Source organism: Pristiophorus japonicus, chromosome 3 (assembly GCF_044704955.1).
Source record: "Pristiophorus japonicus isolate sPriJap1 chromosome 3, sPriJap1.hap1, whole genome shotgun sequence".
In the NCBI taxonomy this organism is placed as follows: domain Eukaryota; kingdom Metazoa; phylum Chordata; class Chondrichthyes; family Pristiophoridae; genus Pristiophorus; species Pristiophorus japonicus.
Window position 1 is genome coordinate 122,741,559 of NC_091979.1, and position 27,927 is coordinate 122,769,485.

Genomic DNA, 27,927 nt, shown 5'->3' on the forward strand with positions numbered 1-27,927 from the left:
AGTATATTATGGCCATACTGTTGTATTCATATTGAGAATCATAATGATCACATGGTAGGAAAATGGTTTACAGGAACATTCAGTGCAGACAAAAGTAGACTCGATATCATAAGGAAAATGAAATTTTTACATCCAGAAGGAGACAAAGGATGAGGAAGGAATCGGATGCTGTGGAAAACAAAGTGAGAGAAAGAACCTGAGAAAGAGAAGTGGACAAAGTAATAAATTAGAAAAACTGTAGTTTAAAAATAGGAAAAAGCCAAATCAAGAAATTTGGGTATATGCCAACAAAATGTTGAGTGTGCAATTTTACAATGTGATGGGCGACCCAATATGAATTCACTGCTGTTAAGGAGCAAAGATTTAGCAATTGTAATCGGGAGACCGCTGTCAGCCCTCCTCCATGCTAATCTCCCATGTGTCGGCGCTTAACAGACCCGACACCAAGCGGCGGGGGAGACAATTTAGATCATTTAAGAGGTAGTTAAAAGCCAATTAAACACCATTTTGCCCTGCACAACATTTTTCCAGCTTTTTCATGAGGTTCACGCCAGGTAATTGGGTCAAGTGTTCCATCAGTATCCATTCTTCTGATTAGTTGACAGCTTTTATACCACTTTTACAGCTATCATTTCAATGCTGTTCGCTTTCCAATCTTAGAAGCTGGAGCCTTCAGAATTTGGAAGAAACATTTGAGCTGTATGCAGGTTGGAAGTGTTTAGAGTAAACTCGCTATCCACTGTCACCTCCTTGGAACTACCAATCTCACCATTGACCGATCGCTTCTGCCATCTCAACTTCAACTGCCATCTATTCCATCATCATCGGTGCCCCTGAAAAAATCTTACCTTGGTCCTCAAAATCCCACGACGATCAGCCCCAACACCAACATCACCAGGCACACCAGCAACACAAACAATAACACCAACCATGGCCAGATTTACTTCACTTAACGCTGTACACCCTGGCTGCCACATGATGTGCCAGGTTGGCACCACCCCACACCAGCACCATAAAGCATCCCTACAATGTCCAAGCCATTCCTTTCAAACTCATCATCATTTCATAGAAACATAGAAAATAGGTGCAAGAGTAGGCCATGACCATTCAATAAGATCATGGCTGATCATTCACCTCAGTACCCCTTTCCTGCTTTCTCTCCATACCCCTTGATCACTTTAGCCGTAAGAGCCATATCTAACTCCCTCTTGAATATATCCAATGAACTGGCATCAACAACACTCTGCGGTAGAGAATTCCACAGGTTAACAACTCTCTGAGTGAAGAAGTTTCTCCTCATCTCAGTCCTAAATGGCTTGCCCCTTATCCTTAGACTGTGACCCCTGGTTCTGGACTTCCCCTATATCAGGAACATTCTTCCAGCATCTAACCTGTCCAGTCCCGTCAGAATTTTATATGTTTCTATGAGATCCCCTCTCATCTTTCTAAATTCCAGTGAATACAGGCACAGTCGATCCAGCCTCTCCTCATATGTCAGTCCTGCCATCCCGGGAATCAGTCTGGTGAACCTTCGCTGCACTCCCTCAATAACAAGAACGTCTTTCCTCAGATTAGGGGACCAAAACGGAACACAATATTCCAGTTGAGGCCTCACCAAGGCCCTGTACAACTGCAGTAAGAACTTCCTGCTCCTATACTCAAATCTCCTAGCTATGATGCCAACATACCACTTGCCGCCTTCACCACCTGTTGTACCTGCATGCCAGCTTTCAATGATGTACCATGACATCCAGGTCTCATTGCACCTCCCCTTTTCCTAATCTGCCGCCATTGAGATAATATTCTGCCTTTGTGTTTTTGCCCCCAAAGTAGATAACCTCACATTTATCCACATTATACTGCATCTGCCATGCATTTGTCCACTCACCTAACCTGTCCAAGTCACCCGGCAGCCTCTTAGCGTTCTCCTCACAGCTCACACCGCCACCCAGCTTAGTGTCATCTGCAAACTTGGAGATATTACACTCAATTCCTTCATCTAAATCATTAATGTATATTGTAAATAGCTGGGGTCCCAGCACTGAGCCCTGCGGCACCCCACTAATCACTACCTGCCATTCTGAAAAGGACCCGTTTACCCCAACTCTCTGCTTCCTGTCTGCCAACCAGTTCTCTTCCACGTCAGAACATTACGCCCAATACCATGTGCTTAATTTTGCACACCAATCTCTTGTGTGGGACCTTGTCAAAAGCCTTTTGAAAGTCCAAATACATCACATCCACTGGTTTTCCCTTGTCCACTCTACTAGTTACATCCTCAAAAAATTATAGAAGATTTGTCAAGCATGATTTCCCTTTCATAAATCCATGCCAACTTGGACCGATCGTGTCACTGCTTTCCAAATGCGCTGCTATTTCATCTTTAGTAATTGATTCCAACATTTTCCCCATTACTGATGTCAGGCTAACCAGTCTATAATTACCCATTTTCTCTCCCTCCTTTTTTAAAAAGTGGTGTTACATTAGCTACCCTCCAGTCCATAGGAACTGATCCAGAGTCGATAGACTGTTGGAAAATGACCACCAATGCATCCACTATTTCTAGGGCCACTTCCTTAAGTACTCTGGGATGTAGACTATCAGGCCCTGGGGATTTATCTTCCTTCAATCCCATCAATTTACCTAACGCAATTTCAAGCTTAATAAGGATTTCCTTCAGTTCCTCCTTTTCACTAGACCCTCGAACTCCTAGTATTTCCAGAAGGTTATTTGTGTCTTCCTTCATGAAGACAGAACCAAAGTATTTGCTCAACTGGTCTGCTATTTTTGTTCCCCATTATAAATTCACCTGAATCTGACTGCAAGGGACCTACATTTGTCTTCGCTAATCTTTTTCTCTACATATCTATAGAAGCTTTTACAGTCAGTTTTTATGTTCCCAGCAAGCTTCCTTTCATACTCTATTTTCTCCCTCCTAATTAAACCCTTTGTCCTCCTCTGCTGAATTCTAAATTTCTCCCAGTCCTCAGGTTTGCTGCTTTTTCTGGCCAATTTATATGTCTCTTCCTTGGATCTAACACTATCTTTAATTTCCCTTGTTAGCCACAGTTGAGCCACATTCCGTTTTACTTTTACTCCAGATAGGGATGTACAATTGTTGAAGTTCATCCATGTGATCTTTAAATGTTTGCCATTGCTTATCCACCATCAACCCTTTAAGTATCATTTGCCAATCTACTTTAGCCAAATCACATCGCATACCATCAAAGTTACCTTTCCTTATGTTCAGGACCTTAGTCTCTGAATTAACTGTGTCACTTTCCATCTTAATAAAGAATTCTACCATATTATGGCCACTCTTTCCCAAGGAGCCTTGCACAACAAGATTGCTAATTCGTCCTTTCTCATTACACATCACCCAGTCTAGGATGGCCAGCCCTCGAATTGGTTCCTCGACATATTGGTCTAGAAAACTATCTCTAATACACTCCAGGAAATCCTCCTACCGTATTGCTAGCAGTTTGGTTAGTCCAATCTATATGTAGATTAAAGGCTCCCATGATAACTGCTGTACCCTTGTTGCACGCATCCCTAATTTCTCGTTTGATGCTGCCCCCAACCTCACTACTACTGTTTGGTGGTCTGTACACAACTCCCACTCGCGTTTTCTGCCCTTTGGTATTCCGCAGCTCCACCCATACAGATTCCACATCATCGAAGCCAATGTCTTTCCTTACTATTGCGTTAATTTCCTCTTTAACCAGTAACGCTACCCCACCTCCTTTTCCTTTCTGTCTATCCTTCCTAAATGTTGAATACCCCTGGATGTTGAGTTCCCAGCCTTGGTCACCCTGGAGCTTTGTCTCCGTGATGCCAATTATATCATATTCATTAATTGTTGCCTGTGTAGTTAATTCATCCCTTTATTACAAATACTCCTCACATTGAGGCACAGAGCCTTCAGGTTTGTCTTTTTAACACACTTTGTCTCTTTAGAATTTTGCTGCAATGTGGCCCTTTTTGATTTTTGCCTTGGGTTTCTCTGCCCTCCACTTTTACTTTCTTCTTTCTATCTTTTGCTTCAGCCCCCATTCTACTTCCCTCTGTCTCCCTGCATAGGTTCCCATCCCCCTGTCATATTAGTTTAACCGCTCCCCAACAGCACTAGCAAACACTCCCCCTAGGACATTGGTTCCGGTCCTGCCCAGGTGCAGACCGTCCGGTTTGTGCTCGTCCCCCTCTCCCAGAACCAGTTCCAATGTCCCAGGAATTTGAATCCCTCCCTTCTGCATCACTCTTCAAGCCACGTATTCATCTGAGCTATCCTGCGATTCCTGCTCTGACTAGCACGTAGCACTGGTAGCAATCCTGAGATTACTACCTTTTTGAGGTCCTACTTTTTCATTTAACTCCTAGCTCCCTAAATTCAGTTTGTAGGACCTCATCCCGTTTTTTTACCTATATCGTTGGTAGCTATATGCAGCACGACAACTGGCAGTTCACTTCCCCCTCCAAAATGTCCTGCAGCCGCTCCGAGACATCCTTGACCGTTGCACCAAGGAGGCAACATACCATCCTGGAGTCTCGATTACGGCCGCAGAAACGTCTATCTATTACCCTTGCTATGGAATCCCCTACCGCTATAGCTCTCTCACTCTTTTTCCTGCCCTCCTGTGCAGCAGAGCCACCCATGGTGCCATGAACTTGGCTGCTGCTGCCTTCCCCTGATGAGGCATTCCCCCCAACAGTGTCTTGGAGGGGGATGACCGCAGGGGACCCCTGCATTACCTTCCTTCCACTGCTCTTCCTGTTGGTCACCCATTCCCTATCTGTCTGTAACCTTTACCTGCGGTAAGACCAACTCACTAAATGTGCTATTCATGCCATCCTCAGCATCATGGATGCTCCAGAGTGAATCCACGCGCAGCTCCAGTGCCGCAATGCGGTCTGTCAGAAGCTGCAGCAGGATACAGTTCCCGCACAGCGTCCCTGAGTTCCCACATAGCATAGGAGGAGCATGACACATGTCCGAGCTCTCCTGCCATTAACTAGATTAACTTAATTTGGCAACAATAATGATAAAGGTTACCTACTGATAAAGAAAAGAAAAAGAAAAACTACCCACCAATCACTTACCCCCTTGGCTGTGATGTCACCCTTCGATTTCTTTCTACTACTTTTTTGCTTTCTCGCCCTGCTGCAGCTGTACCAGCTAGCTCCTTCTCGACGTTCCGCCTCCCTGCTGGCTGCTCGATGCCTGTTGGGCCTTTTGTAGGCCTCCTCGACGTCCCGCTCCACCTCTCCGACTCCCCGCAGGGGGTACTGTTATGTCTCACCTTTCACTGCAACTCATTAAGCCACTTCCAAAGGTGCAGACAAATCTGTTGAAGGCAAATTGTTGAAAATAAAAATTTCAATGTTTGACAACACATAACAGCAACTTTACATGAACATTGGCTAAAATACCCAAGTGTGTTGTTAGTGGGTATGATTGGACTAGGATGAGGGTAAATGTGAGGGGTGGCTAGAAAGATGGGGGAGTGATGATGTCGATAGACAGAGAGGGATAGGTGGAGATGCAAGGTAAGTTGGTGTGAATAAGGATGTATAGGAGTAGGGTAGGGAAGGCAGAGTGATGGGGATGTGATGAGTGACACAGCAGGCTGAGTGTGTCTTTGCAGTAACGTTTCGTGATCTACTGATATGATTGAAAGGTATGCACCACTAAAGCCAGGTTCTCCTGACAACATCCCTGCTTGTGCCTTGCTCTGCAATGTGCAACCAGGCTGTATACGGAGGGAGTCATGGGAGAGCCTGAGTGCAGCTGTGCACCTCTGCAGTGCTTGTCGGTGTTTGCCGCACCTCAATGCTGTAGATCACTGACCGCACAACTATCAAAATAAATTTAGTTCAGGAAAACGGCTGATGATGCATCATCAAAATTATGTCATCAGACATGCTTCCTTTTAATTGGCTGGAAACCTCGCTGGGCGGTAATAACGAGCCCCATCATCGTAAAATCATTTGTAGAGAGCGGGCTGTAGCCAACAGCGGGCCGGAACCTCGCTCCAGAACCCTGGCCACCTCTGATTTGTCTCAGTAGGTGAAATCATGGCCATAGTCTCCGAATGCTTTACAGTGTGTAGAAGAAAAAAGTATTAAAAGTGGGAGGGAAGAACAAGTACATGGTATTGTGCTATGAGAACATAAGAATATAAGAATTAGGAACAGGAGTAGGCCATCTAGCCCCTCGAGCCTGCTCCGCCATTCAACAAGATCATGGCTGATCTGGCCGTGGACTCGGCTCCACTTACCCGCCCGCTCCTCGTAACCCTTAATTCCCTTATTGGTTAAAAATCTATCTATCTGTGATTTGAATACATTCAATGAGCTAGCCTCAACTGCTTCCTTGGGCAGAGAATTCCACAGATTCACAACCCTCTGGGAGAAGAAATTCCTTCTCAACTCGGTTTTAAATTGGCTCCCCCGTATTTTGAGGCTGTGCCCCCTAGTTCTCGTCTCCCCGACCAGTAGAAACAACCTCTTTGCCTCTATCTTGTCTATCCCTTTCATTATTTTAAATGTTTCTATAAGATCACCCCTCATCCTTCTGAACTCCAACGAGTAAAGACCCAGTCTACTCAATCTATCATCATAAGGTAACCCCCTCATCTCCGGAATCAGCCTAGTGAATCGTCTCTGTACCCCCTCCAAAGCTAGTATATCTTTCCTTAAGTAAGGTGACCAAAACTGCACGCAGTACTCCAGGTGCGGCCTCACCAATACCCTATACAGTTGCAGAAGGACCTCCCTGCTTTTGTACTCCATCCCTCTCGCAATGAAGGCCAACATTACATTCGCCTTCCTGATTACCTGCTGCACCTGAAAATTAACTTTTTGGGATTCAAGCACAAGGACCCCCAGGTCCCTCTGCACCGCAGCATGTTGTAATTTCTCCCCATTCAAATAATATTCCCTTTTACTGTTTTTCTTTCCAAGGTGGATGACCTCACATTTTCCGACATTGTATTCCATCTGCCAAACCTTAGCCCATTCGCTTAACCTATCTAAATCTCTTTGCAGCCTCTCTGTGTCCTCTACACAACCCGCTTTCCCACTAATCTTTGTGTCATCTGCAAATTTTGTTACACTACACTCTGTCCCCTCTTCCAGGTCATCTATGTATATTGTAAACAGTTGTGGTCCCAGCACCGATCCCTGTGGCACACCACTAACCACCGATTTCCAACCCGAAAAGGACCCATTTATCCCGACTCTCTGCTTTCTGTTAGCCATGCTCTAACCATGCTAATATATTTCCACTGACTCCGCGTACCTTTATCTTCTGCAGTAACCATTTGTGTGGCACCTTATCGAATGCCTTTTGGAAATCTAAATATACCACATCCATCAGTACACCTCTATCCACCATGCTCATTATATCCTCAAAGAATTCCAATAAATTAGTTGAACATGATTTCCCCTTCATGAATCCATGTTGCGTCTGCTTGATTGCACTATTCCTATCTAGATGTCCCGCTATTTCTTCCTTAATGATAGCTTCAAGCATTTTCCCCACTACAAATGTTAAACTAACCGGCCTATAGTTACCTGCCTTTTGTCTGCCCCCTTTTTTAAACAGCGGCGTTACATTAGCTGCTTTCCAATCCGCTGGTACCTCCCCAGAGTCCAGAGAATTTTGGTAGATTATAACGAATGCATCTGCTATAACTTCCGCCATCTCTTTTAATACCCTGGGATGCATTCCATCAGGACCAGGGGACTTGTCTACCTTGAGTCCCATTAGCCTGTCCAGCACTACCCCCCTAGTGATAGTGATTTCTCAAGGTCCTCCCTTCCCACATTCCCGTGACCAGCAATTTTTGGCATGGTTTTTGTGTCTTCCACTGTGAAGACCGAAGCAAAATAATTGTTTAAGGTCTCGGCCATTTCCACATTTCCCATTATTAAATCCCCTCCTCATCTTCTAAGGGACCAACATTTACTTTAGTCACTCTTTTCCGTTTTCTATATCGGTAAAAGCTTTTACTGTCTATTTTTATGTTTTGCGCAAGTTTACTTTCGTAATCTATCTTTCCTTTCTTTATTGCTTTCTTAGTCATTCTTTGCTGTCATTTAAAATGTTCCCAATCTTCTAGTTTCCCACTAACCTTGGCCACCTTATACACATTGGTCTTTAATTTGATACTCTCCTTTATTTCCTTGGTTATCCATGGCTGGTTATCCCTTCTCTTACCGCCCTTCTTTTTCACTGGAATATATTTTTGTTGAGCACTATGAAAGAGCTCCTTAAAAGTCCTCCACTGTTCCTCAATTGTGCCACCATTTAGTCTGTGTTTCCAGTCTACTTTAGCCAACTCTGCCCTCATCCCACTGTAGTCCCCTTTGTTTAAGCATAGTATGCTCGTTTCAGACACTACTTCCTCACCCTCAATCTGTATTACAAATTCAACCATACTGTGATCACTCATTCCGAGAGGATCTTTTACTAGGAGATCGTTTATTATTCCTGTCTCATTACACAGGACCAGATCTAAGATCGTTTGCTCCCTTGCAGGTTCTGTAACATACTGTTCTAAGAAACAATCCCGTATGCATTCTATGAATTCCTCCTCTAGGCTACCCCGTGCGATTTGATTTGACCAATCGATATGTAGGTTAAAATCCACCATGATTACTGCCATTCCTTTTTCACATGCCTCCATTATTCCGTTGATTATTGCCCGCCCCATCGTGAAGTTATTATTTGGGGGCCTATAAACTATGCCCACCAGTGACTTTTTCCCCTTACTATCTTTAATCTCCACCCAAAATGATTCAACATTTTGTTCATTAGAGCCAATATCGTCTCTCACAACTGCCCTGATATCTTCCTTTATTAACAGAGCTACCCCACCTCCTTTCCCTCCTTGTCTATCTTTCCGAATTGTCAGATACCCCTGTATGTTTAATTCCCAGTCTTAGACACCCTGCAATCACGTTTCTGTCATGGGCACCAAATCATACCCATTTGTAATGATTTGAACTGTCAACTCATTTACTTTATTTCGAACGCTGCGTGTGTTTAGGTAGAGTGTTTTAATACTAGTTTTTAAACCATGATTTTTAGTTTTGACCCCTCCTGCAGCCCCTTTTATATTCATACATATTGTCCCTTCCTATCATCTTGTGGTTTACACTTACCCCAGTGCTACTCTGCTCTGTTGTCTCCTGCCTTTTGCATTCTTTCTTGGGGTCCTGGTCATCTGAGCTCTCACCCACTCTAACTAGCTCAGAGCCCTCTCCTGGGGTCTGAATACTTCTTGCATTGAGGGCAAAGGAGTATATGAAGAACATGTTTTGCAAAGGAATTTGAAAGCAGGAACGAATGAAGCAAGGCAGAGGGCTTTAGAAAGACATTGCAGTAGGTGAGGCACTGTGGGGGGGGAAAAAAGAATGGTCACCGATGGTGTTAATTAGTGGATGGAACCAGGAGTAGACCAATAAGCAGAGGAACAAAGGGTGTGAGCAGGAATATATGGCTGCAGGAAGTCATTGAGGTAGGGTAGAACAAGGTTTTGGGGGCATTTGAAAAAGTCGAGGATTTCAAAATTGATGTGGAAGACACAGGGAGCCGGTAGAGCCTAGCGAGAAGCTGGGTGATGGAAATGTGGAGCTTTGAGCGGGTAAGAATGCAGGCATTCTGAATTAGTTACAATTTATGAAAGTATAAGCAGGGAAGCCAGATGGGAGAGCATTAGAGAAATTGAGCCTCGCCCTCAAGGTGGTTAAAGCATGGATTAGAGTCGCGACAGTTCTAATGCAGCTACATCTGTAATAGCTACAAGTAGCAGACGTTCTGAATCCCATGTGGCTTGCCAGTTGGCTGAGCAACCACTGATCACTGCTTCCCCTTCAGTTAGGGGAGCATTTAAAGTAAGGCACAAGCAGGAGCTCATGACTTGTAAGGGATGAGTGGACCAGGTAAATACATTAAACATGCTCACTGCATACACTCAGACACACAGTAAATCAATTTATATTTAATAGATTGGAGAGTCAGTTGGCAAAAAACAAATGGAACAAATGCAGATGTTATTTAAAAGTAACTGGTAAAACAGCAAGCAGCTCTGTGGTTGTAAATATGCCCAGTAGAAAGTAATGGTGTCCAATTCCAGAATTCACCGGAAGAATGAGGCAGTCAAGCACCTGTCTTCCTGCCTGCAGCAGCTGGTCTGCTGTGCACTGGTTCTCCTGGTCTTCCATGGCTTGCAGTTGCTCATCCAAATCTATGGTAAGGCCTCTGTCCATTGCACAAGCACACCACTTCACATAATTTTGTAGACGTTCTCTAGAACACATTGTAGTCATTTCCCCTCCATCCTGCTTCAGCACTGGTCTACGCATTGGTCTTAACACATGGACAGCATTCCTTTTAAATGCTGATTTCAACCAACCCATGGTTTGATGGGAGCAATCTGAGTAGCAATACAAAATGTCATTTATGTAATCCAGTAGTACTTTTTACTGGGATTGCACAACATGTTTACTACTTTTGCTACATGGGAAAAATGCAGTCTTGATGATGCGGGTAGATGACAATGCAAGTTGGAAGTTTATATTTCATTGCTTTCAGGCTACAAGGGCTGAATGGCCTGCTCCTGCACCTATTTTCTATGTTTCTATGTTGCACCAATGGAGATAAAGGGACTAGTTTCACATGTAAATTAGAATCTCCAATTTCCTCACTCTTAAAAAAATATGGATCATAGGATTTTCTATTTAAGAACTGTTCTGAAATCCAAAATAATTTTAACTTGTCTGAATGTGTGAGTCTGCCTATTAACATAATAATGAGGGTTGAAGCTGGCTTCAACATACTATGCTATAGTGCAGTAGTCCATGCTTCAAGCTTTTCAATTCTTTACATGCTATATTCTTGATCTCAACTGTGCCACTGAATGGAGGGGCCATCCAAACCACATAGGTAGGGAAGAACAATCAATTAATCATCCTGCGTTACCCTTGGCCAGTTTCCAATAGCAAGAGCAACATTGCAGCAATCTGCGAGCAGCCTGATCATCCTTTTAGCTTGTGGCTGCTGAATGATATAAGGGGAGGGGAGGGAAGAGAAGGTGAACCTAAAAAAGTGAAAGAAGATTATATTTAAATCGGGTTTTAGAAATTAGCAGAGCTTTTGACTAATTACAGTCTACTCCTGTTAATTAAGTTGTTTTCTGATAATTTGAATGGTCGATAATTTGAATTATGTAATGTAAATAACAAAATGGCGAATTTAGTGGTCCCTGTGTAAAGTTTTGAATTGTCTGGTAATTTGACTAATTCCTACTTAGGTTGTCATTATTCAGCAATGTACAGGGAAAGGAGATAAATATAAAGGAGAACATTTCAGACACATTTCATAAAATTAAATTTAGTTATGAGCTTTTTATGTTTGTGAAACACAGCTTTGTTCTGAACTCTGCATTCTGAGGCAAGTCAGCTTATTTAAAGGAAGGTGGTTGACTTTTTGGGAGAGAGCCGTGTGTACGAACTTGAGCAATTTTTATCACCGTGTAATATGGAAGCAGCACGGATTGTGTGTTTGTGACTTGAATAACATTATTTAGTTGTATGTTCCAATGAAAACAGTCTCCCTATAAATACTTCATAACCAACTTCTTCATATATTGTTGATAACAGAATCACAACCCCCCCTCCCCCCCGACCGCATCCCATTAAAACAATCTTTGAGTGAAGCTACTATTTTAGAATATCTTTAAACAAAAACGCAACTCACATTCTGCAGCTCTCCACAATATCCTCCTGTGTTTGGGATCTCCACGTGCATCCACCACCTCCCACAATGTCGTGCCCGAGATCAGTAGCCCACCATGTGGTGTGACCCTTAATCCATTGGGACAGCATGCTTGTCACTTCAGTGTTGAGAGAATTCTTTTCTTTAACAGCAGTTAACTGTCAAAATTTGGAAGTGCATTACACACCAAGGTCAGTGAAATGCATTCTGACTACTACACAAGCAGCCAGTCAGCTATTTTGTAACTAACCTTGTCTCTGCATCCAGAAACTGCAGTAAGAACTACTTTTTCATTATTTATCTGCAATATGGTGGTTACTTTTGATGCAATTGATCATGGGCTAATAGATTATATTATTGATTGCAATTGTTTTCTAAATTGCACATGTAACTTGTCAAAATGGTAAGATCTGCAGGTGTTCCCTTACCATGCCTGTGCTGGTGTCATATTAAATGATGGACGTCAATAGTGAATAGCTCCATTTGTTGTGGCTGTAAAATAAATAGGTAGATGAAATACAATACACTGTATATCCAAAATACCATGTGACTACTATTATAAGATGCTTAAAAATACTACCTTGATCTTCATTTATGACAAAAGCAATATACTGCGGATGCTGAAAATCTGAAATAAAACACAAAATGCTGGAAATGCTCAGCAACTGTAGAGCGAAAACTGAGTTAACGTTTCAGGTCAATGACCTTTCGTTAGAACTGGCAAAGTTGGAGATGTAACAGGTTTTGAACAAGTACAGAGGCGGGGGATGGGAGAAAAGAACAAAAAGGGAAAGTCTGTGATAGGGTCGAAGGCAGGAGAGATTAAATGATGGTGCAAGGCAAAAGGAGGTGGTAATGGGACAAGTAAAGAAGCAAAAGATGGGTTTAGAGGAGTTGTAAATGGCAACAGCATCCGTTGTGTGGGGAAAAAAATGGGAGCAGCGGTTATGATCTGAAATTGCTGAACTCAATGTTGAGTCTGGAAGGAAGTAAAGTGCCTAATCGAAAGATGAGGTGCTGTTCCTCGAGCTTCCATTGAGCATCACTGGAACAGTTTGAGGTCGAGGTCAGAGTGGGAGTTGAGCAAAGAACTAAAATGACAAGCAACCATAAGCTCTGGGTCACGCTTGTGGACTGAAACGATCGCCCAAACTGTGTTTGGTCTCCCCAATGTAGAGGCCACTGCATCATGAGCAGTGCATACAGTATACTAAATTGAAAGAAGCACAAGAAAAATGTTGTTTCACCTGGAAGGAGTGTTTGGGGCTCTGAAAGTTGGGAAGGGAGGAGCTGAAAGGACTGGTGTTGCATCTTTTGCACTTGCATGGGAAGGTGTATGGAAGGGGAGCGGGTGTTGGGGGTGATTGAAAATTGGACCAGGGTGTCGCAGAGTGAACGATCCCTTTGAAATGCTAAAAAGGGAGGGGAGGAGTGCTTGGTGGTGGAATTTGCGCTGGGGGTGGCAGAAATGGCGGATGATCTGTTGAATATGGAGACTGATAGGTTTCCCCCTGTCCTCACTATCGTGAGTCTGGGAAGGGATGAGGGAAGAAGTGTGGGAAATGGGACGAACACAGACGAGGGCCCTGTCAACCATGTTCGAGGATAATCCTCAGTTGTGCAAAAAGGAAGACATATCGGAAGCACTGGTGTGAAAGGTGGCATCGTCAGAACAGATGCAATGGAGCTGGAGAAACTGGGTGAATGGAATGGAGTCCTTAAAGGAAGCTGGGCAGGAGGAAATATAATTTAAGGTGGCTGTGGGAGTCAGTGGGCTTATAGTAGATATAATCCCTTTATTTTTGATGTTGATTATGCTGTGAAGTTGCCTTGTAATGATTTTGTCATTACCTTGCAGTACATATGTACAAGGTCAGTTGTAACTTATTAGTCTGCGTTTCTGGCCATTAGAAAGTCTCCACAGTATGTCATCTTGACTCAGTTGGTAGAGCTCTCGCCTTGAGTCAGAAGCTTGTGAATTCAAGACTTGAATGCAAAGTTTGGATGACACATCAGTGCAGCACTCTTGCTGCAGGTACTGCCCATTGTTAAACCAAGGTCCTGTCTGCTTTTTCAAGGGGACGTTAAAGATTGAATGGCACACATTCCTGCCCTAATGATCATCAAAAACACACACAAACTTGTAATTCATCTTACTACGGTTTGTGGAATATGCTGGGATTATCTACTTACCAGTCCCTGCAGTCCAAAAGTAATTGATTGGCAGAAGTGCTTTGAGGAATTTCAAAATGATGAGATGCCTTATCAATGCATATATGTGTATAGTTAAATTTTGTATCTGGGGTGTGACCAACATGTTCGTAGGGTGTGATTGGCTCAAATAAAATTCCATTTAAAGAAAAACCACTTGAAACACACCCTCCATATATTTATTCATTCATGCTTCCTCTCTGATACAAAGATTACCAGTAACAAAAAACAAACCAAGAGCATTCTAATTTATATTCTGTAATTTTTTTGGACATTCTTGAATAGCAAAGTATATTTTGAAGGTCTGTTTTTGGGAGCCTTTCATAAAGCTTTGACTTTCATGCCTTCATTTCAGAGAGGATTTTTTTTGCAGTTAGGTAACGATACGTCCTTACTATACAGTATAAATGCACACGAGGCCCATGCTTGAGAGAAGGTCAGTCTGTGACCTGTCCTTTATTCCTTAGCACTCAAGTGATGAAGGTGGGTGGAGCTTCCCCTTTTATACCTGAAGGCCTAGGTTAGGAGTGTCTCCCACCTAGTGGTCATTATTCTCACAGTGTACAACTTAGGTCAGATTATACATGGGTTACAATGCTGGTTGAATAAATGACATCACCTCGCCCCCCCCAAAGTCTTATTGGGATCACAGGTTGAGTCTCTCTGGTGGTTTACGCTCTCTTGTAGAGCGCCTGAGTTGGGGCTCCGGTTGTTGGGTGCTGGCCTGAGTGTCTGCTGTTTGCGGTGCCTCAGGCCTATCCAGACTGCCCACAGTGATTGGGCTCTCCTCCTTTAGGTTTCGGTGTTCGCTCACTTGTGGTGGAGTGAACTCTACATCGTGTTCTTCCTCTGCTTCTTCTATGGGGTTGCTGAACCTCCTTTTTGTTTGATCCACGTGTTTGTGGCAGATTTGTCCATTGGTAAGTTTAACTACCAGAATCCTATTTCCCTCTTTGGCAATCACAGTGCCTGCGAGCCATTTGGGCCCTGCAGCATAGTTGAGGACAAAAACAGGATCATTTACATCAATACATCGCACCCTCGCATTCCTGTCATGGTAGTGATATTGTGGCTGGCGCCTGCTCTCGACAATTTCTTTCATGGTGGGGTGTATAAGGGATAGCCGGGTTTTGAGCATCCTTTTCATTAGCAGCTCTGCAGGTGGAACCCCTGTGAGCGAGTGTGGTCGGGATCTATTGGCCAACAGGAGGCGTGAAAAGCGGCTTTGTAGGGAACCCCCTTTGATTCTGAGCATCCCCTGTTTGAGGCCGGCTTGAATGGTGCCGTTCTGACATGGTTAATTCCATTGCCTGCCATGAAGTCCTGGAATTTAGTGCTTGTGAAGCACGGGCCATTGTCGCTGACCAAGACGTCCGGTAGACCGTGGGCGGCGAACATTGCCTGTAGACTTTCTACCGTGGCAGAGGCTGTGCTTGAATTTAAAATGACACACTCGATCCATTTGGAGTAGGCGTCTACTACAACCAAAAACATTTTTCCCATGAAAGGACCTGCGTAGTCCACATGGATGCGTGACCAAGGCTTGGCGGGCCATGGCCAGGGGCTAAGGGGGGCTTCCCTGGGCGCATTGCCCAGCTGAGCACACGTGTTGTACCTGCGAACACAAAGTTCCAGATCTGCGTCTATCCCTGGCCACCAAACGTGTGACCTGGCAATTGCCTTCGTCATGACAATGCCCGGGTGCTCATTGTGGAGTTCTCTGATGAACACCTCTCTGCCCCTCTGGGGCATGACTACGCGGTTTCCCCACAGTAGGCAATCGGCCTGAATCAAGAGTTCATCCCTGCGCCTGTGAAATGGTTTAAATTCCTCAGGGCATGCCCTGTACGTGGCTGCCCAGTCCCCATTCAGGACACATTTCTTGACTAGAGACAATAGCGGGTCTCTCTTTGTCCAGACTTTAATCTGACGGGCTGTTACGGGTGAGTCTTTGCTTCCGAAAGCTTCAACAGCCATGACCATCTCAGCAGCATGCTCGGTAGCCTCCTCAGTGGTGGCTAGTGGGAGCCTGCTGAGTGCATCGGCGCAGTTTTCGGTGCCCGGTCTGTGCCGAATTGTATAGTCATAGGCGGCTAACGTGAGTGCCCACCTCTTTATGCGGGCCGATGCGTTTGTATTTATGGCCTTGTTATCGGCCAAAAGGGACGTTAGGGGTTTGTGATCTGTCTCCAGCTCAAATTTCCTGCCAAACAGGTACTGGAGCATTTTCTTTACAGTATATACACATGCGAGTGCCTCCTTTTCTACCATCCCGTAACCCCTTTCTGCCTGGGACAGACTCCTGGAGGCATAAGCTACCGGCTATAACTGACCCTTGACATTGACATGCTGCAACACACACCCGACACCATAGGACGACGCATTGCACATTAACACAAGTTTCTTACATGGGTCGTATAGTGTTAACAGAGTGTTGGAACATATCAAATTGCGTGCTCTATTAAAAGCCCTTTCCTGGCTGTCCCCCCAGACCCATTCACGACCTTTGCATTGGAGCACGTGTAGCGGCTCCAGCAGCGTGCTCAATTTGGGAAGAAAGTTACCAAAATAGTTCAGGAGCCCCAGGAACGAATGCAGCTCCATCGTGTTACGGGGTCTGGGTGCTCTCTGGATCGCTTCCATTTTGGACGCAGTAGGGCTGATCCCGTCTGCTGCTACCTTCATCCCCAGGAATTCTACCTCTGGAGCTAGGAAGTCGCACTTCGCCTTTTTCAGTCGCAGCCCTACCTGGTCCAGTCTGCATAGCACCTCCTCCAGGTTGTGGAGGTGTTCTTCAGTATCGTAACCCGTGATGAGAATGTCGTCCTGAAAAACCACCGTCCCTGGAATCGACTTGAGGAGGCTTTCCATATTTCGTTGGAAGATCGCGGCGGCCGAGCGAATCCTGAACGGACATCTGTTGTACTCAAACAACCCCTTGTGTGTCGTGATGGTGGTCAGCTTCTTCGACTCACTCGCCAGCTCCTGGGTCATGTAGGCTGAGGTCAGGTCCAATTTTGAAAAAGGTTTGCCACTGGATAGCATCGAAAAGAGGTCCTCCGCTCTCGGTAGCGGGTACTGGTCTTGGAGTGACACCCGATTGATGGTGGCCTTGTAATTACCACATATTCTGACCGACCCATCTACCTTGTGCACCGGCACAATCGGGCTTGCCCAGTCACTGAATTCGACTGGCGCGATGATTCCTTCCCTCAGCAGGCGGTCCAATTCGCCTTCTATCTTTTCCCGCATCATGTACGGCACCGCTCTGGCCTTGTGGTGTACTGGCCTGGCGTCCGGGTTTATGTGAAACACTACCTTGGCCCCCATGAAAGTGCCGACGCTGGGTTGAAATAATGAGTCAAATTTGTCCAGGATCTGTGAGCATGATACTTGCTCCACAGAGGAAATTGCATTGACATCGCCCCATTTCCAGTTCATGACCGCAAGCCAACTCCTCCCCAGTAGTGCTGAACCGTCCCCTGGGACAATCCAGAGTGGCAACCTCTTCTCCGAATCTTTGTGGATCACGACTACCGTGGCACTGCCTAGCACCGGAATGATCTGCTTTGTGTAAGTTCGTAGCTGTGTGTCAATCGGCGATAATTTTGGCCTCCTGGCCTTGGACGCCCACAACTTTTCGAACTATTTGATACCCATCAGGGACTGGCTGGCCCCCATGTCTAGCTCCATTGATGCTGGGATGCCATTGAGGAGCACTTTCATCATTATCAATGGCGTCCTGGTGTATGAACTGTATACGTGCTCCACATGAACTCGCTGAACTTCAGCTTCCAGCGATTTCTCCCAGCGTTCACTTCTGCAATTTCTGCAAGTATTTTGCTCATCTCTGCAAACTCCGGCTGAGTGTGTGCCTCCACGCCTCCAACATGAGCTGTTGTTTGAAACAAAAGGTCCCTTGTCAGTCGATCGTCCCTGACTGCCCTTGTGACTGTCCTTGAGTGCGCCATTAACAGGTGTTGATGGCCCCATTACTGGCCGCATTGTCCCTTGCAATGGCGTGAATCGCCGTTCAGCTTGCCATTGTCTCTGTTGAACTCCCCCTCTGGGTTCAACTACATGTCGGGGCATGCCCGATTGTCCTTGTCTGCCTGGAGAACTGTGTGCTGCTTTAACAATGTTGAATCTCTGTCCCAACCTTTTCTTAACACAGTACCTGTCGTCTGTTCTGCTCGTGGCCATGCTCGCGTGGTTTAAATCCCAGTTTCTCGTCGCCATTGATACGTCCTTACTATACAGTATAAATGCACACGAGGCCCATGCTTGAGAGAAGGTCAGTCTGTGACCTGTCCTTTATTCCTTAGCACTCAAGTGATGAAGGTGGGTGGAGCTTCCCCTTTTATACCTGAAGGTCCAGGTTAGGAGTGTCTCCCACCTAGTGGTCATTGTTCTCTCAGTGTACAACTTAGGTCAGATTATACATGAGTTACAATGCTGGTTGAATACATGACAGGTAATGTAGCTGTTTGTTCCAATTTTAATGAGTTAATTAACTCCTCCCCGGTCGACGGGAACCAGGCCGTGGGCAGTTAAAATCGAGTGAGAACACTGCCCTTCAGCATTCTGCCCAAATCCTGTCGGCTGCAATTTTAAATAGTAGGTGCCAAGGACACCAGCCTAAAGCTGATGGGGAGGTGTCATTATTTAAATATGCAGATCGGGTCCCGATGATGTTACGGGGACTCGTCTGCAATATTTAAACCTAGGCATGTGTGGGGAAAGCCTAATACATTTCATGCCATACCAAATCTGCCGGGAACAGAAGCCAGGGCCAGAAGATGCAAAGCAAAATAGTTTTCTTTCAATTTTCTGTGATTTTCTTGTTGGTCAGGAGGAGTCGGAGTCTCTCCCCTTCCGCATGCTTCCCTCCCCGTCCCCTGACCGCAATAGCCTCTTGACTCCCTCCGACCACTTATCTTATGCTGGGGACCATTCCCTCAAAACTTCACTCTCGCCCACCGGACTCCTCGTCATTCCCGGCAGGTTCTGTCAGGGGTCTATCCTGTTGAGTATTAATGAGGTCTGGTCACTGTCTGACGCCGAACCAGACAGTTCACAACATTGGTGTTCTACTTGCTCCTGAGCTGGGCTTCCAACCACATATCCTCTGCGTGAGCGAGGTAGCAAATGTAACCCTACTATTTAAGAAACGAGGGAGAGAGAAAACGGGGAACTACAGACCAGTTAGCTTGACATCAGTGGTAGGGAAAATGCTAGAATCTGCTATTAAGGATGTGGTTAACAGGGCATTTAGAAAAAAATCAGAAGATTGGGCCGAGTCAGCACAGATTTATGAAAGGGAAATCATGTTTGACAAATCTGTTAGGAGAGTTTTTTGAGGTTGTATCAAGCAGAATAGATGAGGGGGAACCAGTGGATGTGGTGTAGTTCGATTTTCAGAATGCATTCAATAAGATGCCACACAAGAGGTTATTAAACAAAATTAGGGCTCATGGGATTGGGGGTAATATACTAGCATGGATTGAGGATTGTTTAAAGGACAGAAACCAGAGAGTTGGAATAAACGGGTCATTTTCGGGTTGGCAGGCTGTAACTAGTGGGGTACCGCAAGGATCAGTGCTTGGGCCTTAGTTATACAATCTATATCAATGATTTGGATGAGGGGACCAAATGTAATATATCCATGTTTGTTGATGCAAAGCGAAGTGGGATTGCAAGTTGTGAGGAGGATGCAAAGAGATTTTATGGGGATATAGACCGGTTAAGTGAGTGGACAAGAACATGGCAAATAGAATATTGGGCCCAAGTTTCCACACGCGCCTAGAATGGCGCAGTCCCGACCTGGACGCCCGTTTTTCGCGCCACAAAGTGCGCCTAAAAAAATCCTCGGTATTCTCCATCTACTTGCAGGTCCTCTGGCCCTCGGCGCAGCCAGCACGAACTGTGGGGGGGGCGGAGCCAGGTCCCTGCGCTGAAAACAGTGTCGGGACCTCCGCACATGCGCTACAGTGGGCACGCAAGTGCAGTAGCTCCAGGCACCGAACTGTGTGGGAGGGGCCCGAAGCACGCAGACCCTAGCCCTGGCTGAGTGGCCTCACCGGGGCTGCGTGAATAAGGCTCCTCCCACGGCCAGCTCCTGCTCTCCCCCCCCCCCCCCCCCCAACCAGACCCTACACTCGCTCCCCGCCCCCCCCCTGCCTCCGGACCAGACCCGACACGCGCTCCCCCCCCGCCTCCGGACCAGACCAGACCCGACACCCGCTCCCCGGCCCCCCCTGCCTCCGGACCAGCCCCGACACCCACGCCCCCCCCCCCCCCACCCGCGACTGACCCGACCCGAGCTCCTGTTCCCACTCCCCGCCCCCCCGACTGGACCCTACCCGACCCGCGCTCCTGTTCCTGCTCCCCGACTGGACCCGACCCGACCCCCCCCGACTCCCGCTCCCGGACTGGATCCGACCTGTTCTCCCTCCCTCTCTCTCTTTCTCTCTTTCTCTCTTTCTCTCTTTCTCTCTTTTTCTCTTTTTCTCTTTTTCTCTTTTTCTCTTTTTCTCTTTCTCTCTTTCTCTTTTTCTCTTTCTCTTTCTCTCTCTCTCTTTCTCGCGTCCCAACCCAACGCCACCTACCTGTGAATCCGGTGCTGGGGACGGGCCCTGCCCGGAGTCTCGGGCCGGCCCGTTCAGCCCTCAGTCCCGAAAGGCCTGCCTGAAGCACTTTCACACAGGTAGGAAGATGGTTTATGTAATCTTTTCTTTGCTTATAAATGTTTATTCAGGTTGGATTTATTTGTAGAAGTATAAATAAGGATTTATTATAGAATGTAATGACTTCCCTCCCCCCCTACCTCGTTCTGGACGCCTAATTTGTAACCTGCGCCTGATTTTTTTAATGTGTAGAACAGGTTTTTTCAGTTCTCCAAAAATCTTCACTTGCTCCATTCTACTTTAGTTTGGAGTACGTTTTCACTGTGGAAACTTTGAAATCAGGCGTCAGTGGCCGGACATGCCTCCTTTTGAAGAAAAAATTCTGTTCCAAAGTAGAACTGTTCTAACTGACTAGAACTGCAGAAAAGAAAATGTGGAGAATTGCGATTTCTAAGATAGTCCGTTCTCCACCAGTTGCTCCTAAAAATCAGGCGCAAATCATGTGGAAACTTGGGCCCATAATGTGAAGTTATCCACTTCGACGGAAAAATAGAAAAGCAGAGTATTTTTTTTGAATGGTGAGAGATTGGGAAATGTTTGTGTTCTGAGGGACTTGTGTGTCCTTGTACACGAATCACTGAAAGTTAACGTGCAGGTACAGCAAGCAATTAAGAAAGCAAATGGTATGTTGGCCTTTATTACAAGAGAATTTGAGTATAAGAGTAAAGATATCTTACTGCAATTATATAGGACCCTGGTGAGACCACACTTGGAGTATTGTGTACAGTTTTGGTCTCCTTAACTAAGGAAGAATATACTTGCCATAGAGGGAGAGCAACGAAGGGTCACCAGACTGACTCCTAGGATGGGGGAATTGCCCTATGAGGAGAGAATGAGTAGATTAGGCTTTATATTCTCTCGAGTTTAGAAGAATGAGGTGATCTCATTGAAATATACAAAATTCAGGGCTTGACAGGGTAGATGCAGGGAGGATGTTTCCCCGGCTGGAGAGTCTAGAACCAGAGGTCACAGTCTCGGAATAAGGGGTCAGTCATTTAGGATTGAGATGAGGATAAATTTCTTCACTGAGGGTTTTGAATCTTTGGAATTCTCTACCTCAGAGGGCTGTGGAAGCTGAGTCGTTCAAGAGCGAGATCGATAGATTTTTGGATATTAAGGGAATCAAGGGATAATAATCACTTTTATTTATATAGCACCTTTAATGTTGCAGAATGTCTCGAGGTGCTTCACAGCAGTGTTACAAGACAAAACAGATACATTTTACACTGAACCACAAAATAAATTAAGACAGATGACAAAAAGCTTGGTTAAAGAGGTAGGTTTTAAGGAGCGTCTTAAAGAAGGAAAGAGGTAGAGAGGCAGAGAGGTTTAAGGAGGGCGTTCCAGAGCTTAGGGCCCAAACAGCTGAAGGCATGGCCACCGATGATTGAGCAGTTATAATGGGGGATGTTCAGTAGGGCAGAATTTGAGGAGCGCAGACATCTTGTGGGGGGTGTGAGGCTGAAAAAAATTACAGATATAGGGAGGGGCAAGGCCATGGAGTGATTTGTAAACAAAGATAAGAAATTTGAAATTGAGGCGTTGTTTAACCGGGAGCCAATGTAGGTCAGAAAGCACAGGGGTGATGGGTGATCATGACTTGGTGCGAGTTAGGACATGGGCTGCTGAGTTTTATGTTCTTATGTTCTAATGACCTCAAATTTACATAGTGTAGAATGTGGGAGGCCAGCCAGAAGTGAGTTAGAGTAGACAAGTCTCGAGGTAACAAAGGCATGAATGAGGGCTTCAGCAGCAGAAGAGCTGAAGCAGGGGTGGAGGCGGGCAATGTTACAGAATTGGAAAAAAGCGGTTTTATTTATGCCGTGGCTGTGGCTGGAAACTCATTTCAGGGTCAAATATGACACTAGGTTGCGAACAGTCTTGTTCATATTGATGCCCGGGAGAGGGATGGAGTCAATGGTTAGGGAACGCAGTTTGTGGCGGAGACCAAAGATAATGGCTTCAGTCTTCCCAATATTTAATGGGAGAAAATTTCTGCTCTTCCATTACTGGATGTCGGACAAGCAATCTGACAATTTAAATACCAAGCAGGGGTCGAGAGAAGTGGTGGAGAGGTAGCGCTGGGTGTCATCAGCGGCATGTGGAAACTGACTGTTTTCAGATGATATCACCAAGGGGCAGCATATAGATGAGAAATAAGAGGGAGCCAAGGACAAATCCTGGGGGACACCAGAGGTAGCGATGCAGGAGTAGGAATAGAAGCCATTGCAGCAGATTTTCTGGCTACTATTAGATAGATGAGAATGGAACCAGGCGCGTGCATTCCCAACTAGCTGGACGATGGTCGAGAGGCATTGGAGGAGGATGGAGTGGTCAACTGTGTCAAAGGCTGCAGACAGGTCCAGAAGCACGAGAAGGGATAGTTTACCTTTGTCACACTCACAAAGGATGTAATTTGTCACTTTGATGACAGCCATTTCGGTACTGTGGCAGGGGCGAAAACCAGATTGAAGGGATTCAAACATTGAATTCATGGAAAGATGGTCACGGATTTGGGAGGTGACAACACGTTCAAGTACTTTGGACAGGAAAGGGAGGTTGGAGATGGGGCGATAGCTAGCAAGCAAAGTGGGGTCAAGGGTTGTTTTTTTGAGGAGAGGGGTGATGACAGTAGATTTAAAGGAGAGGGGACCAGTACCTGAAGAGAGAACTGTTAACATTGTCAGCTAACATGGGAGCCAAAAAAGGAAGTTGGGTGGTCAGCAGTTTAGTGTGAATAGGGTCAAGGGAGCAGGAAGTGGGTCTCATGGACAAGATGAGCATGGAGAGATCAAGAGGGGAGATCAAAGAGAAACTGGAGAGAGATGTGAGTTTAGCACTAGGGCAGGTGGGAGCATCAGATGAAGTTTGGCCCTGAGGGCTAGGTGAAGGAAGGGAACTGGCAGAGGCAGCTGATCGGATAAGAAGTCCATGAGCTCCTTACACTTGTTGGTGAGTGGGGTGGAGACAGGGGAGATGGGTTTAAGGAGACGGTTAGCAGTAGAGCCAGGGGTTATTTTTGCAATCCAGAATGATCCTGGAATAGTGAGCAGTTTTTGTAGACTCGAGTAGGAACTGATAATGTTTTATGTGTTCAAGCCAGATCTGGCTGTGAATGGATAAACCAGTTGTCCACCACATCTGTTCAAGTCTGCGCAAGTTTGACTTGAGGGAGCAAAGATGAGGGCTGTACCAGGGGGAACGGCAAGCGTGGGAGAGAGTAATCTTTTTATTGGAGACTAGGGCATCGAAGGTAGGTGGTGAGGGTGTGGTTGAGCAGATCGGTGGCTGCAGAAATATCATTGTTAAAAGAGGGCCAAAGGTTGGACAGTTTTGAGTTGATAAGTGCAGTTGTAAGAGTTTGGAGATTTTTTCCAGGGACGAATGCAGAAAGAAGTAGGTTTGGATTGGGGAAAGGGGAATGTGGGTGGAGAGCGATACAAGGAAATGGTCAGAGATGGCTTTATCTCTAATTGAAAGTTATATGGTAATAGTGCAGGCATGTGGAGTTGAGGTAGAAGATCAGCCATGATCTTATTGAATGGCGGAGCAGGCTCGAGGGGCCAAATGGCCTACTCCTGCTCCTATTTCTTATGCTCTTATTAGCAAGACCGTCGAATTCCACCTCTAATAGTACCCGTCCCTGCCCTTGCCTCAGCTTATCTGCTGCTGAAATCTTCATCGATGCCTTCTAGACTTGATTATTCCAATGCTCTCCGGGCTGTCCTTGCATCTTGCACCCTGTAAACTTGATCTCATCTGAAGCTCTGTTGCCCATATCCCAATTTGCGCCAAGTCCCATTCACCCATCACCCTTGTGTTCGCAGACATACATTGGCTCCCAGTCTGGCAACACCTTTATTTTAAAATCTCAACCTTGTTTTCAAATTCCTTGATGACGTCGCCCCTCCCCATCTTTGTAATCTCCTCCAGCCTTGCAGTCCTCTGAGATATCAGCTCTCCTCCAATTCTGGCCTCCTGCAAGTCCCTGATTTTCATTGTTCCATAGTTGCTGGCCATGCCTTCAGCTGCCAAGGCATTCAGCTCTAGATTTCCTTCCCTAAATCTCTCCGCTTCTCTGCCTCACTCTTTTCCTTTTAAGAATCTCCTTGAAACCTACCTTTTTGAGCAAGCTTTTTGTCTCCTGTTCTAATATCTCCTTAAATTGTTCAGTGTCAAATTTTGTTTGATAATGCTCCTGTGAAGCGCTTTGGGACATTTTGCTATGTTAAAGACGCTATATAAATCAAATTGTTGTTAAAATTGTATGGGCATCCCCACTGCCACCCCTAAATGGGCTGGCAGCTTACTAGGATGTGTTTCTGCCTGGGAGTTAAAATCAACCCCTGAATAGCTTAATAGGAAGGATAAGGAAAAGTGATGGTGTTAAATAGTAAACAAATGCAGTTAATTTCTTAAATATGTTTACTTCAGTTCCATAAAGTGAACAACAGGTAGAGAGTGCAGACCCTTCCCTTTGCCATGTACTCTGCTTCCTCTTGTTCCATTTCAAATTATGTGCAAATAATAAGCAATTGAGAACATTATTGGGAAACCCCTGAATATAGTATTGAGTGCTTTATTGTCTATAACAGTTTATTTAAAAAATTGCTTTATTGAAGAATGACTGTTTGTCAAAACTTGCAGGATGGTGACAACTGGGAAATCATTGAAGGATTAAAAATCGGGCAGACCAACGTCCAGAAACCGGATAAACATGAGGGTTTCATGTTGAAAAAAAGAAAATGGCCCTTAAAAGGTTGGCATAAGGTAAGTGCCAGACAAATTTATTAGTCATTGATGCCTGAGATTACAAATTACTTTGGTTTGAACAGATTCTTGCATTATGATGTCCCTACTTCTAACTCCAGTCTATGTAGATTTACACTATTTGTAATTGCCATGTCATCTCAGCAAATATTCTGCTCATAGGGACAGACGTTTGTTGTACAATTGAGAGCTGATTTTGCAAATAATATCACAGCGTCAGGAAAATGGGTTTTATATAATCCGAATGCTGCATTATGCGCAGGTTTGTTGTAAGTGATCTGCTGGTGTAAAAGCTATTTTAGCTGAACTTGTTTCCTAACGGCCTCCCTTTTGCTCCATTGTCTCTGGTGTTTAATTTAATGCCTATTTCTAACCCAATGTGGCCTCACTACACTTCCCTGTTTGAAAATTGACCAAAAGTGGAAAATATAAAAATGAAAAGGAGAAGCGACAGCAAAATTAGTTGAAAGTGCAGTAAAGGAAGTGATTATGAACAATACAAAGACAATATTAAGAAAAGAGCTTGAATATAACTGTTAACTGTTTTGTTCCAGTTTATTCTATATCAAGATATAGTAATAGGTGCTTCAGAGATGATTTTAGTCACCTTTAATTACAGCTCCTCATTCAAATGAATAGTTGGGTTCAAATCAATTTGCAATTTGTTTATCAAATTTTTCAGCTATCTAAACTTTATTTTAAAATTTACTAAAAAGCGTGTTTCTCTCATTTATATTCCTCCTCTTCCCCTGTTATAATATCGCATGATAAATACAGAGAAAATACATTTTGCCCATCTTAAACCCTCCATTTAGAAAGACCCTCCTACCATGGCATTCAACCTTTCTTAACTGATTCTTCAATTTTCATCTCCACTACTTCACTTGGCAGTCCATTCCATCTCTTGATATTTTAATAGTCCTAAATTTGCCTTTTATTACTTTAGACCTTGTTCCCTTGTCTTCTCGCAGTTTAATTTGAATCAGTTTTCTGGATCTATGCTATCACTAGATCACCTATCACTTGCCTACTTTCAAGGCTGAAAAGCTCAAGTTTCTCTAGAATGCCTTCATACCTCAGTCCTTTGACACTAATAACCAGTCTTGTGGCTCTTCTTTGAACTGCCGCCTTGGTTTGAAGGCCTTCTTCGTGTCTGTGATCAGAACTGAACACATTACTCAAGGTGTTGTCTGAATAGAGGACTAAACAGATTGAGCATGACTTCCTCTGGCTTATACTGTTTTGGTTATGCATTTCAGCTTTTTATTGGCTTTATTGTTTGCTGCTCTTCAAAAATTGGATATCTTGATCATCGAGTCTAATAAGACCCTTAGGTCTTTTTCAACTTCACACGTAGCTATTTCAGCACCATTCTTGAATTTTCCTGTTTTTTTTCTTTGTGCAGTACTTTACACTTTAAACATCTTTTTCCATTGTTACATCCACTTAGATATTTTGTTCGACTCATTTTATAGTTCATAAGCTACTCGAGAATTAACAGCCCCTACCAGTTTGATATTGATACACTCATAATAAAGGATGAAACTGGGTACTGTGTACAATGAGCAAGTGTGACCTTAGCTCCTTTAATAAGAGTGCAGGTACCTCGTGGGTGGCCTGCTTATATACCGTGCTCCCAAGGGATGCTGGGATCCCTTGGGACTCCAACAGGTGGGCCCTCTGGTGGTCAGGTGTCATGCAGGTTACAAAGAGTTAAATACATAACATCACTCCCCCGTGAAGTCAATAGTACACTTATTTACAAGGTGAGACGATCTGGGACTTTTCGCTCCCTTGTCGATCGTCTCGGTATAAATGCGTGTGTGGGTGAGTTGGTCAATTCTTCACTGGGCTGTTAGGCAGCCAGCCTTGCCAGGCTGCTGGGGATGATGAGTTCGGCTTCGTGGTCAACCATGATGTCAGTTTCCACGTGTGTGTGTGTGTGTGTGTTGGGGGGCCAACGTTGGTGGTGTCTTCTTCGGGTTGTTCATAGCTGTTGGTGGACCGCAATTTGATTTGGTCCAAATGTTTCCTATATGTTTGTCCATTGGCCAGTTTGACCTGAAACACCCTACTCCCCTCTTTGGCTGTGACTGTGCCAGCGAGCCATTTGGGACCATGTCCATAATTGAGCACAAACACAGGATCATTGATCTCAATATCGCGTGACAAATTTGCGCGGTCATGGTACACACTTTGTCGATGCCGCTCGCCCTCCACGTGATCATGGAGATCAGGGTGGACAAGAGAGAGCCTTGTTTTTAGCACCCTTTTCAAAAGCAGCTCAGCTGGGGGAACCCCTGTGAATGAGTGGGGTCTCGTGCAGTAGCTGAGCAGCACTCGGGACAGCCGGGTCTGCAGGGAGCCTTCCCACACTTGTTTCAAGCTCTGCTTGATGGTCTGAACTACCCGTTCTGCCTGGCTGTTGGATGCGGACTTGAACGGGGCAGATGTGACGTGTTTGATCCCGTTCCGGGTCAT

At 45.1% G+C, this 27,927-nt stretch overlaps 1 protein-coding gene and 1 long non-coding RNA gene across 8 annotated transcripts in view; one reads left to right on the forward strand and one right to left on the reverse strand.

Annotated features, from left to right (window-relative positions):
* Nucleotides 1-27,927, forward strand: part of osbpl6 (oxysterol binding protein-like 6) — a 284,725-nt gene that overhangs the window by 95,414 nt on the left and 161,384 nt on the right. For all 7 annotated transcript variants that reach the window (XM_070875778.1, XM_070875776.1, XM_070875782.1 and 4 more), the window contains exon 3: nt 25,324-25,446. In XM_070875778.1, the coding sequence (XP_070731879.1) occupies nt 25,324-25,446 (123 nt within the window). The remainder of the gene's footprint in view (nt 1-25,323; nt 25,447-27,927) is intronic.
* LOC139259873 (uncharacterized) overlaps nt 5,199-27,927 on the reverse strand; it is a 77,693-nt gene continuing 54,964 nt past the window's right edge. The window contains exons 3-5 of the long non-coding RNA XR_011592671.1: nt 12,208-12,271; nt 10,171-10,439; nt 5,199-5,342 (exon numbers count right to left, since the gene is read on the reverse strand). This is a non-coding gene — a long non-coding RNA (uncharacterized lncRNA). The remainder of the gene's footprint in view (nt 5,343-10,170; nt 10,440-12,207; nt 12,272-27,927) is intronic.